Below are 13,690 nucleotides of genomic sequence, written 5' to 3'. Positions count from 1 at the left end.
TAATAGTTTTGTGTAATATGAATTACTATACATTGATTTTGTTTTCACAGTCAACAGCCGTCTGAGGATAATCATGACGACGACGATGTGGCCCGCGCAGGAGATTTAGTTTGACAACCCAGATCGACACTATCAGACAGGTAATCTTTTAATCTTTTATAGAAAACCACTGTGCCCGGAGAGATCAACAGATGACCAAAAATGATTTATTGACTATAAATCATGAATCTTTGTTCATCTAAATGCTGGCGCTCTATAATGACAGGCAGAACAATTAAATGCTCTTCCGTTAGATTGCAGAAGGTTCAACTGTTGCCAGAAGAAGTTAATGGCTTCCTGAAATAAAATCAGCTTTGCGGTCAAAACAAGCCGGCTCAGATTTCATTTGAGTTTATACTTATGGTGACTTTCTTTTTAAATTTTTTTTATGGAAGCGACGTTGCAGCCTGACACCTTCACACTTCGCCCCCCGTGACGTCTCACTCAAGGGTTGCAGAATGAAAATGTTGCCTTACTATCTCACCGTCCATGTTCACGCAACACACACCGTGTAGTCCGATCCGAGCTGCGCAGCCTGTCCTCTTATCGTAATCTTTGAGGGAATGCGTGGGCCCTCTCAAAGAAAAACTCTTTGAACTGCCTCAGTTGGAACAGCAGAATCGCAGTCTGTGGAGTTCCTCTAAATCCCAAAGTTTGTGCAAGCCAGAGTCAATATTGCATGATGGCGCCTGCGTTTTAATGAACAATGCACCCTCAAGAGAGAAGGCAAGGAGAACTCGAGACCACACACACACACACCAAAAAAAAAAAGACGTCCTCCCTCGTCACGTCCTCCTTTCATCATTTTTACTACCTGTGCTTCTTGGTGGATTTCGTCAGCTCTGTTGGCTTGTTGTGCCAAGTGATGAGATGTGTGTGTGTGTGTGTGTGTGTGTGTGTGTGTGTGCCTCGACATCCTAGCCCACATTTGGCTCGCCATGTCTTCCCTCATGCAGCCAGGAAGTGACCCAGATTGTCCAGCCTGTTGGGTGTGTTTACATCCAAGCGCTCTGATGACATTGTCAGTCAGGAGGGACATCTCAGCAGCAACGGTGAGAAAGGGGCGGGCAGCACGATGGCGGTGGCTCTTACTGTAACTAAAGCTCCCGACCCCCCAAAATCGTGATGAAACACTCCGCAGAGATGCGCATCCTCGCTGTCTTCTGACTGCGTGCACAATGGTGTTAATGGCTATTGATCCCAGCGGATGGCAGACGGCCAAAGTATCTCGACGTTATTCCCATTGCATAATGGTATTCATGAAATCTTTTATGCACCGAATCAAACGCTGCCTCCCGTTATTAAAGCCTACATGCTTCAGAAAGGTTTACATGTCTTTATTAATCCTCTTTAATGAATATTCATAGGTCAAGTTTTTGTGCTCCACTCTGGCTCTCGGTCCCCTGTGAATGTGTAGTGAATCATCCGGCCTTGATTCGGCTCTACTTCCAACAACAGCTGGATTGCAGTGTGTGTGCGTGCGCGCGCGTGTGCGCCCCCGCGCTCATGCCAGAGTTGGTATCGATAATTGGGATTTTTTTTTTTTTTTTTCAACATCTGCCCATGTCACAGGCCTAGATTATATTTTCAACGCACGGCTTGTTTCCTCAATTTGCAAAAAGTGTGTTGAACTGACGCATCTCTTCCCTGACTTTGTACGGCTAATCCTTTTCATGCATCTGTGCAGAAGAATAAATAATACACCACGGAGCTTGTGTTTATGATGCGTTATTGCCGCGCTATTGCAGTGATGTTTGCTTTCTGACGCCATTCGGATTATTTCATCTTTGACGGCCCTTGCGGTCTTTGTCCTTAAACTCGATGCATCCCGACATCGCTGTCCATCAAGGAAGTAGTCGTTTGCAGACTTGAAATGGTGAGATTTCCCTTTGACGCTCTGAAATGGGGCACAGGGAGAACGGCTGCTCTTCTCAGGGATCTCGCAAGGTTAAATACAGCTCTGGCTTCATGTCCCTGCAGGTTTACCACACGGTTAAAGACCCAAATGGCTGGCAGCACCTGCTCAAGTCCTTCGGCAACCAAATGAGGTATGTTGCATCTCTAATGAGTCTTGTCGAATATTATTAAGCGTCAATGAACGAATGGCGGCTCATTTTCCTGCTCATTTTCTATCAAGCCTAAAAAATGTTTTAATTTGAAATTCAATTTATATTGATCAATCTGATCTCTAGGATAGAAAAGTAATCATTTGTAAGTGTCATTACATGATTATCTGGTGTCACAGCCACCAGGAAGCATATTTGAGATTAGAAATCAAAACAAATTTGATTTATTATAACCATTGTGGTGGTGATGATACGCGTTGAATAAATGATTTACGTTACAGCAACATAATAGATAAAAGTTAGAGCGAGCAGCATGTAGATGCCATGCCACAATTAATTGCAGGTTGATGCCTCTACAAGGCTGTAATAACATTCACGATGGCGCTCATCCAGTCATGTGTGTCACCGTTTACATCCGTAGCTCAAATGTGCACGTGTCGTTTATTGCGTGCCCTCGTTTTGAGTGGGAATAACTGCCAGCCCGTTGAGGTCATTTCCGTGTGTGCGTGACAGTCTTGACGGATCGCCCGTGCTTTTGCCTATATGTCCCACTGTACAATGGCAGGTTGCCATGGTTACCTGAATTCCTCCGCACATGAAATGAAAAAGCACTTGACGGCACACTCTTGCAGAGAACGCCGCTGTCCTGCTTGCCTGGCGGGCAGCTGATGGGGAAAAAAGTCAAGCAAACAATAAAAACGGCTTTTAACACGCGATACAAAAACAAAACAGCAGTGCAAAAAAAAATGTTCATTGTCATTCGATCGACTCATTTCCATTCACGTTTCCTGATCCCTGAGTTGATGCCGAAGGTGCTTAGGAACTCGCTCGACAATAACGACCACTGGTAATCTTAATGAGAACAGGACAGTGCTTTGAATGTCATTCGAGCGGATATAAAAGTTGTATAATTCAAATAGGATACACAAGCCTGACACCTACGTTAAAAAAAAAAACTCTGAACTGGTAAAATGTGCTACAGTTTGCAGAGAGACCTCATTGCAACAATGGCCCTGAATGGATGCCCTATGAAAGTTGATCCCGGAAGCTGAGTAAAGAGAATTATTTCTGCAGTAGTTGTTGTTTTTTTAAAATATATGTGGGACATGCCAGAATCCCAATGAAAAAAATAATGGTGCGCTGTGAAATGAAAGAAACGCATTTTAAGATTCATTGTTGTCTCATCTGTGCAAATGTTTAACCACTTATATTAACATCTCGGAGTGGAATTATTCTGCTACGTTTTAATGATGACTAAGTGATTCGGACACCAAAAGCGCTGTATAGTGATGTTGACCCACTCGCTCATTATTAAGTAATACGTCCTCCAGTTTTTGCAAGATATATGAACGCAAGACCAGACAGAATAGATAACTATCAAGTATGGCTTCTCTTAATCATTTATGCTTCATACTTAATGACAAAATGCAAGAAATCCAAATTGGAATTTATGGCCTTGTCATTTTAGTTTTTCACTGAAATTGCGTGCCTGTGTGTGGGGGTGTGTGTGTGTGTGTGTGTGTGTGTTGCCACTGCTGTCTATGCATCCCTTAAACTCAAGCCCTGAATTATTAACAGCCTGGCTAAATTTTGAGTTAAAATTAGTTGTGGTGAATGTTGTGTTAAGCGGAAAAACACGGAGGATATTGTCAAAAACTAAGAGTGATTTTTTTTTTTTAATGCATTTTTTTTATCCATTCTTTCTCCATGCAAGTACAATTGAATCTCGCTGAATTAGAATTTAATGATTTTTTTTTTTGGTGAAGATGTTTCAAAATTTACAAAATATTTCCGAATTTAGTGAAGCTATATTTTTAAATTTACCGATTAAAACATGTACTCCATATGCCATATTTTATATTGAGTAGATTGGAATGCTCTGAGTCTAGATTTTGTGTCAATTTTCAGTATTCTGTATTTTCAATGTGATGCGCAAAAACTCTCCTCAATTTCCTCAGAAATATAAACGATCTTCAAAATGTAGAAACACACCTCGTTGTCTGTTCCCCCTTTTTTTTTTTAGGATTACGCCCAAATAAAGACACATTCAACATATCCACAGTCACCCCCGTTCTAAATTTTGCCGGGCTTTGAGAAATTTCAGATGAACTGATTCATGACTGTAATTAGTAATTCAACCAGCAGAGAGCAGCAAAGAGCTGACATTAGTAAGTAATGAACAGTGGCAGACAAACCTCCTCACTGCATGTTCCAAATGGAGAACGCTTGACTTCACAGCAATTATTGCAACAATCCAAAACGAACAACTGTGAAGCATTAGTCCACAGATTACAAACACATGAATACAACGCTGCTTGCGTCACCGTGAGTCACCAAACCAGGAACTTGGTGACACATGCACCCAAACACAAAAGTACCTAAATTTTGTGAATGTAATTTTTGTCTGTGACAAAATTGCTGCTGGATATACGAGTCACCTTGATGATGAATTGGGTGACTCAAAGTGACTCCTGATTGAGTTAGTGATCCTCGTCAGATGCAGACCACGTGGCAAAATGCCCAGAGAGAGAATCACTTATCCGTAATCTGCTCTGTCACTCGCTTAAGATGCTGGAAATGACAAACAGTTCACAAGAAAATAAAAACATATTTGTTCTCATCTAATCTAAACACATTCTATGCCTTGTCACTCCTTTTGAGATTTAAATTATGAGGAGGGTGCTTGAGAGGTACTCTACGTGGACAAAAGTATTGGAACACCTGGCCATTGCGTAATACAGGAAATAAAAATAGAAAGAAAATATGGCGTTGGCCCCTTCTTATGAAGACATCGCGACTTCCAGAATGAAGGAAAGGGCATCAAGGGAACGTGTCCAAGGCCTTCTTTGCTGGCCTGACATAACCAAAAATAAAAAAAATCCTCATCATATTTATCGTACGTCAATTTCATTTTTTATATATATTTATATATATCACATTCATGTCATATAGCTCCGCCACTATTTTGTTGGGGCAATATAGAGAATTTGATACCGCTCAGCATTATCCTTGTGTGACACTAACAAAAAAAAAAACTTTTCGTGCAATATTTACAAAGAAAACCAGTCGCCTCAAAAGTTGAAAAAGTGTCTCATGCGTTTAGTTCATTTAGGTTCCGGCAGTGCTTCTCACGGTGATGCTGTTCTGCTGCTTCCTCTGCTGCCGACGCCTCCAGAGCAGGACAGCCAACAAGAGGAGCAGCAAGAGACCCAGAGCGCCTCCGATGAGCCCGGCTCTTAAAGACGCACTTTTGTCCTTGGGCCGGTACATCATACACGAGGCCTCACTGTCTCCGACATCGTTCAGCGCCACCACGCAAACCTCGGAGACGTTCTCGACGTGGCCCACGCCTCCGCTGCGTCTGCCGCTCCCGAACCTCTGCCTCTCTGTCCCGCCAACCGTTACCCTGTAGGCTTTCACAAAGGAGTAAGGAGCACACCAGCGCAGGACCACGTCGGAACCGTTCCAGGTCACCGTTTTCAGGAACGGAGGCTGCGGTGCCACAAGGTGAGACGTTGACCCCGGACACAAGCAGTGATCGATTTTTGAGAGCTCAAAACAAGGCGGCTGGTCCTCCTCACAGGGTTTGTAGTCGCATCTCTTAGAGGTTCGTCCGTTTGCAGATACGGTCTTCGGTGGAACGGTGATAATGTCGTCTTCTGTGTCGTAATATTCATCCGGGGGGAGCGTGAGGGCCTCGGACGGGAACGCCCTGGGTTTGAGGGGTCGTGTCCGATTGGTTGTAGGCTGGGAAGTGGAACCACTTGAGAGAAGCAGGCAAATGACCATCAAGGGAACACGTCTGTTGACAGCCATCACACAGCCTGGAGATGGTACAAAGAAAATACAGTCAGGATCCATATGGACTTATATAGTCAATTCTTGGACCCCATTGGGTCCTTGCTAATCCCCCTGAGGGGTGGAATTTTGATGGTATTTTATTTGATATGATGAGCCACTGCCGTGCGAATTAAACTGGTGGAGGACAAGGGTGAATGATGAATTGTGGTTGTGGGAACTAATGGAATACCAATCGGGGTTGTAATAATTTCAGTTTTTTTTTTTTTTTTATTCTGGTTATTTTTTATTTCATTTTGACTTTTGTTTTTTTAAATTTGTTTGGTTTATTATTGGGTTGTTGTTTTTTTTACAGTAGTCAAGACAATGCAAGATATTCAACATTTTCTTCTCAGTGTCAACCACTAATTTGATAAAATGAGGGAAGCTGTTTTGTGTTTTTTTGTTGTTGTTGTTTTTGCCCCCAAGTTGTCAAAACGGATCTTGTGTAGAACTGACAATAGAAATTAATTTTGATTTTTTTTGTATTTGTATTATTATTATTTTTTTTATAAAGGCATGTCGCCTATCTGTACTTAAGTACAGAGTGTAAGTCCACTTGCCAACGCTGTCAAAAAATAATGCAAGAAAATTCCACCCGCCTTGTTCGTCATCTTACATCGGGGAAAACAAGGATGTGGAAAAACATCAAGAGCAAGTGGAAAAGAATTTCGGATGTGCCAAGAATGGTTGATAATGTTTCACTTCAGAAGGAGCCCAACCTAGATGACTTAAGGGGGAGCGGCGGGGGTACACTCTGGACTGGTTACTCGCCATTTACAAGGGCACATGGAAAACTATTGACAAGTCACGCCTATAAGACAGTTTAGGGATGACTGTTTATCCCGAGCGGAATGTTTTTGTGAATGTAGAAGGTAGCGGGCGAAAACCCAGGCACACGGCGGACACCTGATCTGTGGAGATATTTGATAATACTCCTTTTTTTTCTTTCTAAGTTTCAATGAGTGTCTTTAATGTGTAATAAATTAAGTGCCATTCGATAAACAACAAAAAGTGTCTGGCAGTGACAATAAACTAAGTAACATTTTGAATCTTTTTTTTGTTTTTGTTTTAGTTGTGTCCAAATGGAACTGTTTGGTTTTTTTTTTGTTTGGAGTGTTATGTAAACTAAAAAGTACAGAAACATGACTATTTAGCGGCAGGATTTAAAGCAATGTATTTGTATCTGCTCGGATTAAACCTCACATGTTAAGCTGGCGGAGGTGGCTGACACTAATTCAACATTCCAGACGGTATTGCGCAAGAGAGTTCGATGAATGCCTACACACACCCATGCGGGACACAGTGCAGCTCAGTCAGCTGGATCCACTTACAGGAAAGCTTCCCCGGTGGAATTTTTACAATGAATCAACACAAATATCGCAAAGACCTCTTGATAAATCTTTTGTTTGGTTGCGCAGGAAGCACATTGATATTTTTTGCTTTTCTACAAAGTGTGAAAATTAAAATGTTTGAGGGAATATCTTACTTGTTGCTTGGAGAGTTTTCAGTTGTTTAAACGCTTTAGGAAGCTCTTCAATCCGCTGTTCTGTCCTCCACTTGCCTGCTTCTCCTTTATGTATTATTTCTGCTTCTCCTCTCCCTAACGACTGCAGCCTCCCACACTACACCCCCCCCCCCCGCCCCCAGTTGGACCCTTCATGCACCCGCACCACCGCCCGCCCTGTCAAGAGTAAAATGAGTCTGCATGCTTTTCGAAAAAGTTTACTATCACTCACAGTGGATGCAAGAAGCTGACACAACGTTTTTGTAATGTAAAAACTGAGACTCTCCAAAAAAAAATTCATATTTCATATCTTTTCCTCTCCGTTAATGTGACCTTTAACCTTCACATGTCTATGGAAAAGAAAAAATATATAATGAAAAGCCTACAGGAACATCTGAAAATAAAATGTGATCACTTTGTTCGAAACACAACCACAGAAGTGTGAGGGGGGTGTACACTTGTGCAACCACATTATCTGAGTTATTTTAATTTCCCCTTATTTTTTGTCAATTGGGTTCTAAAGATTATATATGATGTCGTGGACTACATTTTGAACTGATTTATCTTGCTCTCATCACAAAATTTTAACATTTATTTGACCGGGGTGTGTAGACTTTTTACATGCACTTTAAAAACATTTCTCATCGGTATAGACAAATCTGCTTTACCCAGTTCACATTTTTAAAATTTAGGAGTATGTCTGGCTTGTTAATGAGCTCTCATCGACTTAAAGGGAGCCAGGAAATGACCATAATGACTGCTTCATCCATGAACGATTACTAAGTGACTCCAGACTGTTGCTCGCGCCTCGTTAGACCTCTCACCTAAATAAAATGCATGACTTTGCACGGAAGATCCCAACAAAGTCCAAACTGAAACGGAATGCGGCTGAGGGACATCTGTTCACCCAATCCAGGAAATACACAAGATCCAACTTGCATGATGCCCTGTTGCACATTTGCCTCTTTTCTCATGCAGGCTGGATGTCGAGAATGCAAGTAAAAAGAGGCCTGTTGAGACATTCAGGGACAAAAAGCCACTCAGTTTGACAGCAAACAATGGTATTTATAAGCAAACTGATACAACACACACGTCAAGTATTCCATCTTTGTAACAGTGAAACTCAAAATGATTCATTGGACTGTCCTCACTTCTCCCCATGGGAACAGTGAACTACATCTGTCTAGTACCACAGAATTTTCGAGTGATGACCTGATCTGGGCTTGTCTAAACTCCCTTCCAAAAGTATTGTAACATTCCTTTATTTCTGTATTCACATTTGAGTTGACCGCTATAGCTTTCCAAGTATTTATACGGCTTGGACCCCAATACAGGTACAGCACAGGCCAGCGGAACCGTGAGAAGGAGGGCTGTGCCGCTGTGGGGGGTGGTCACATCCAAATTCAATCATGACCAATCAAAGCAGCTCCTTTCATTACCTTTAAATGCGTGCAAGAAACCAAGTCAGTTTCCCCCCCACCCTCTGTGGATGGATGGGATGGGTCCCGCATTTTCCTTTAATATGGAATCAATGAGTGACGGCTGTCATAACTTAATTTGCTGTGATATAACGTGTAACTTTTCATGGGATTTCCATTGAGGGGAGGAATGTAATGAAATCTGTTTTTAAAGTTTGAGAACCACTGCATAAGAAATTTTATTTCACTGGATTATTGTATTACTTAACGAACCGTCTGTGTATGTTCGTGGCGGTCAACAGCGCCCTCTGTCGTGTTTAAGTAGAAACAGCACTTTTTGTTGGGGCACAACGCTGTTCGTATTGTTGACGCTGTATTGTTTTTACTTCAATCAAACAACGCGCTGAGGTTTATATCAGTTTGAGTTCGTGCTGCTCGGTGGAGTGGTTGTCAATGTCTCTAATTAAAATTCCGCATGCAACCTCATTTACGTCAGTTATTTCAAAGCGTTTATACTGGGAAGTCGATAAACTCATGGTCATTCAATTTAAATGTAAACCATGAGTGTTAATATGTTTTGCAAATAGAATCATTATTATTAGCTTGTGACTTTGTTATATTATATTTGTGTCTACGGTTTGGTTTAGCAAACCAAAAGTGTTAAACACATAATGCCTAACACAAAATTAAGTATTTTTTTTAATCGTTTCGATGTTTATTATTTTTACAAGATCTATTTTATTATTAAAACATTTATATGATTATTTCAACATTTATCCGAGTGGTCTAAGGCGCCGCGTTCCGGACCCAGTCTCCCCAGGAGGCCTGGGTTCGAATCTCGTGGCTGCCAGGATGGCCGAGTGGTCTAAGGCGCCGCGTTCAGGACCCAGTCTCCCCAGGAGGCCTGGGTTCGAATCTCGAATTTCCCCATTGTGGGACTAATAAAGGCATTATTAGTCCTATATTAAAATATTAAGATATTTACTAATTTCACTATTCGGTGAAATGCTACGTTTCAAATGTAGTAATTAAATAAATACAGGAATAATTACTGTAAATATTTTGACATATTTTATGTATTTAATTTCACGTGCGTTATATCATTTTGGCCTCACGTATTGCTATGTGCCTTTCAGTCCAATCAAAGCTCATTACTGGTGCAAACGTCATCTCATTGCGACAGGCCAAATTCAATTCCGTAGGTGAGAAGCTGCAAAAGGAGGAGTCGGCAGAGGGAGAAATGTTTACATTTTAGTAAATCACGCAGTTGAACTTTATTCCTATATATAAACGGTCGTCGCCGCGTTTTCAAGAATTCGCATTGACACTGGAGCTATAGTTAGCAGGCTAATGCTAGCTTGCGGATTTGGGCCTTGTTTAATCACCGAGTCGTCTGCATTGTTTTGGTCGGTGACGTCACACTAAACGGTGACACCTGACTCTTACCATCTATCGAGTATACTTGGCCGTTCTCCGCTCTGCTTATTAACGCGTCGTTAGGCTCCGTTGACAAAAAATAAAGCAATGGCTTCCAGGCGGGGAGGTTATACGAGCACCGTGGAATCTCCTTCGTCAAATAGTGGCAATCGCAAACCGAGTATCAACAACATTCCTGACAGGCCTGGGGCAGAATCCTGCTACGATCGCAAACCAGAGAAGGTTGTATACGGCAGCGTGAGTGTAACATCGCTGAAATCCCGCCTTGCACCGACCATTCAATCTGCCATGTCGGCTGCAGTTGATACTCTCCTGGGCGAAGTGGTGCTTGTACTCAACGAGACCCATCAAGAGTTGCTGCACAAGGAACAAGAGAACGAGAGGCTCAAAGTGCGTCTGGAGGTGTCTGAGAGAGAGTTGAAGACGATGCAGGATTGTCTGTGCAGCGCTCAGAAGCTCATAGACCAGCTTCAGATCTCATACAGTGGCCCTCATAACATCGGTCAGTCGGTTTTCGCTCCATCTCTGCCCTCCATGACGGCAGGCGTCGACCGGGGCCTTCCGAATTCTCGAAACGGCGGAGCCGGTGTCGACTTGGGTCTCGGTGGTTCCGTGGATGACTCGCTTCATGGGTTTGAGCCAAGAGATGACTACAAGATGTGTCAGCTGTCCATTCAACCCGATGGTTCTGTGACCAACCACGCTCTGGACTCCTTTGCAACAGACACGTCTCACATGTGCGCTGACGACAACAGACCAGGTACGGCGATTCTAATACCCTGCAAAAAAATTTGAAAAACGCAGAAAGTGACAAAGTGTCTTAGTCTTACAACTCATGTATAGTTCATATTGTTTGTGCTTCAGAGGAAAGGCCGTCTCAGGGACCGGGAGAAGCGGGCAGCTTTGAGATAAAAGTGGAGCAGGGACAAGCTTCAAACTCCAGTCACAACAACAGGAAGGACACCCTTGGCGATGGCCAACAATCGTCCCACACCTTGAGCTACGTTCAAGTTGGAGATGGGGGAGGTTCCCAGCGTACTTTCACCCAACCTCTGCGCCACCAGAGGCCTGTTCGAGAATGCGGGAGTGCCCAGCTGCCACGAATGATGGATGGACAAAAGCCACTGGCGAGGACTTCAGGACCCGGAAGAGGTCCCAGTATTTCACCAGGTAGAGCAAATGAGTCAGCGGGACCATCGGGCGCTGACACGGCCGCCGAGCCTTCTGCAGATCGGCCTCACCACTGCTTAGAGTGCGGAAAGACCTTCCGTCTGATTTCCAGCCTGAAGAAGCACATCCGCATCCACACGGGAGAGAAGCCGTACCCCTGCAGTGTCTGCGGCCGCTGTTTCCGCGAGTCCGGCGCCCTCAAGACTCACCTGCGAATCCACACCGGGGAGAAGCCGTACTCGTGCTCCGAGTGCGGCAACTGCTTCCGCCACCTAGACGGCCTGCGCAAACACCGGCGCACGCACACCGGAGAGAAGCCGTACGTGTGCGGCATCTGCGGCAAGCGGCTGAGCCGCCTGCAGCACCTCAAGCACCACCAGCTTATCCACACGGGAGAGAGACCGTGCTGCTGCCCCTTCTGTAATCGCAGCTTCAAGGAGCCCGCCGCACTGCGCAAGCACATCCGGACGCACCGCGAGGAGGGCGGCCACATGGCCGTCGGCACCACCGACGAAGCCGATGCCGAAGCCGACGCGATCGATAACATGAACAACCTCCACCCGGCGGCGCCGTCCCCACAGATGAGGTTTGAGGAGTGGGGGGCGGAAGAGGAGGAGAACGCAGTTGTCGACTGTGTGTAGAGACCGAATACTCACGTGTCCACAATGTGGGGGGGGGGAAAGTGGTTCTAAATAGAACAATGAACAAAGAATCCAGAAGCTCTGAAAATTCAGTTTGGCACCACAGATCAAGAAGACAAACAATTTGAGCCCGTATCCGTTGCGTCATCACAAAATGCTTTTGCAGGTCAAGGCAGTCGAGTTGCTCCTTAACGGTAAATCATTGTATGCCAATCAGAACCAGAAAAGAATCTTTTAAGGGAAAGTTTAACCATTTTTCTTAAATGACACTCTTGTTTTGCTTTGATTTTGAACTGTAGTTAAGTGAGGAAAAAAGGGAATTATTGGCAACTTATTAACGATTAACAATAAGAATTCCTTTTCTATTACACTTGTCCTCATTAGCGTTGTGGATGAGCTAGCATCAATGAAAAAAGATCTGTGAGAACAGAATTGAAAAACAAACATTTTCAAACTTGCGTTTGTATGAATGTGTTTTTTTTTTTCTTAAAGCATTTTAATATTTTACATTCTTCGGTGTTGTTAATAGTTCACATGAAGTTCATCCAGCGCCACACGGAGCACACAGTAATTACTTGGGGTCTGCTCTTTGACAAAACCTAGAGCGGATATTTACGAACCTTTTAAAAAATGAGAAAGTGCCTTTGGGCTGATTTTAAAATGATCAGTCAGTCCTGTCACTGAATGTAATTCTTACCTGGCGTGTTTCTGGTCACGAGTTCCCAAGTTGCACGTATTTATGAAATTTTGGAATTAGATTCAACTGGCGAACCACTTCAGACAACTAATTCTTCTATTATTGTTAACACAACAACTCTGGTCGCAAAAATGAAATGGTTTAAACATGTAATTACTGTATAGCTCACAGGGTACTTGAGGCATTATTTAATGATCATTACTTATATTATTGACACCAGCCATATCATTAGGTTAACAAAATAGAAAAAAAAAGAAAAAGAATGGCCATCAAATGTATTTTTTAATGCACTTTTTGTAGTGTAAATATGGCTGCATTTAAATAATTTTGTCTCATGGCGGTTCTTTTAGAAGTGCGGTAAAGTTCTTTTTTTTTTTCATATTTAAAATCGCTAACTCATGGTGTAAATACACTTAATTGAAGTTCCTCCCAGTTGTGTCCCATATAATCTCCTCAGCCTTCAAACGGAAAAATAGTTGCAGTACTGCTACTTGTCTTTCTCCTCGTATCTTGTACTCAAACAAGCTATCTAAACAAAGTACTGTATATGTTATCTTCATGGAAGATGCTCCAAATGTGAACTGTTTGTTGTTGTATACCCACAGTGTGGTTTGCCAAGGTAGCTTTACCCTGATAATGCTGTAATTTTTCTTTTTTTTTTCTCAAATGATATTAAAAGAGGCCTTTTTGCATGTCACTTGAAGATGAAAACAGGAAGTCCCTGTTAAATGTGCAATGATTTTTTTTTCTATGCTTCTGTGTCCAAACTGTAATGTACCACATGTTACGTTTTATCCTAAGATAAATGTTACTGTACTAACTTGTTTATATTTAAATTTTATTGGATAAACAATTGAATTAATCACCCTTTTCCATGG

The 13,690-nt window shown here is 42.8% G+C and overlaps 2 protein-coding genes across 3 annotated transcripts; one reads left to right on the top strand and one right to left on the bottom strand.

Annotated features, from left to right (window-relative positions):
* Nucleotides 1-3,839: 3,839 nt before the first annotated feature.
* LOC148320156 (LRRN4 C-terminal-like protein) lies at nucleotides 3,840-7,560 on the bottom strand. The gene is made up of 2 exons (XM_088278900.1): nucleotides 7,432-7,560; nucleotides 3,840-5,929 (listed from the first exon to the last, which is right to left on the bottom strand). Exon 2 carries the CDS (start codon nucleotides 5,919-5,921, stop codon nucleotides 5,214-5,216), a length of 708 nt encoding a protein of 235 aa, XP_088135026.1. The 5' UTR covers nucleotides 5,922-5,929; nucleotides 7,432-7,560; the 3' UTR covers nucleotides 3,840-5,213.
* A 2,477-nt stretch (nucleotides 7,561-10,037) lies between these two features.
* LOC148320155 (uncharacterized) lies at nucleotides 10,038-13,690 on the top strand. Of its 2 annotated transcripts, none has more exons than XM_088278887.1 (2): nucleotides 10,038-11,064; nucleotides 11,148-13,690. In XM_088278887.1, exons 1-2 carry the CDS (start codon nucleotides 10,392-10,394, stop codon nucleotides 12,113-12,115), a joined length of 1,641 nt encoding a protein of 546 aa, XP_088135013.1. In that variant the 5' UTR covers nucleotides 10,038-10,391; the 3' UTR covers nucleotides 12,116-13,690. The 2 variants fall into 2 exon arrangements, with proteins under 2 accessions (XP_088135013.1, XP_088135014.1); XM_088278888.1 differs by having other exon boundaries at nucleotides 11,169-13,688.

The sequence above is a fragment of the Idiotropiscis lumnitzeri genome, chromosome 17 (assembly GCF_059441095.1).
Source record: "Idiotropiscis lumnitzeri isolate Australia: NSW breed Sydney's pygmy pipehorse chromosome 17, RoL_Ilum_1.0, whole genome shotgun sequence".
Lineage (NCBI taxonomy): Eukaryota > Metazoa > Chordata > Actinopteri > Syngnathiformes > Syngnathidae > Idiotropiscis > Idiotropiscis lumnitzeri.
The sequence above is the reverse complement of the archived record's forward strand: the minus strand, read 5'-3'. Positions and strand labels throughout refer to the sequence as shown.

Excerpts from the sequence above, each read along its gene's own strand:
- LOC148320156 (XM_088278900.1), bottom strand. The coding sequence starts at position 5,921 with ATGGCTGTCAACAGACGTGTTCCCTTGATGGTCATTTGCCTGCTTCTC.
- LOC148320155 (XM_088278887.1), top strand. The coding sequence starts at position 10,392 with ATGGCTTCCAGGCGGGGAGGTTATACGAGCACCGTGGAATCTCCTTCG. Across the intron at positions 11,065-11,147 it reads CGCTGACGACAACAGACCAG|TTCATATTGTTTGTGCTTCA; the intron begins GTACGGCGATTC and ends ACTCATGTATAG.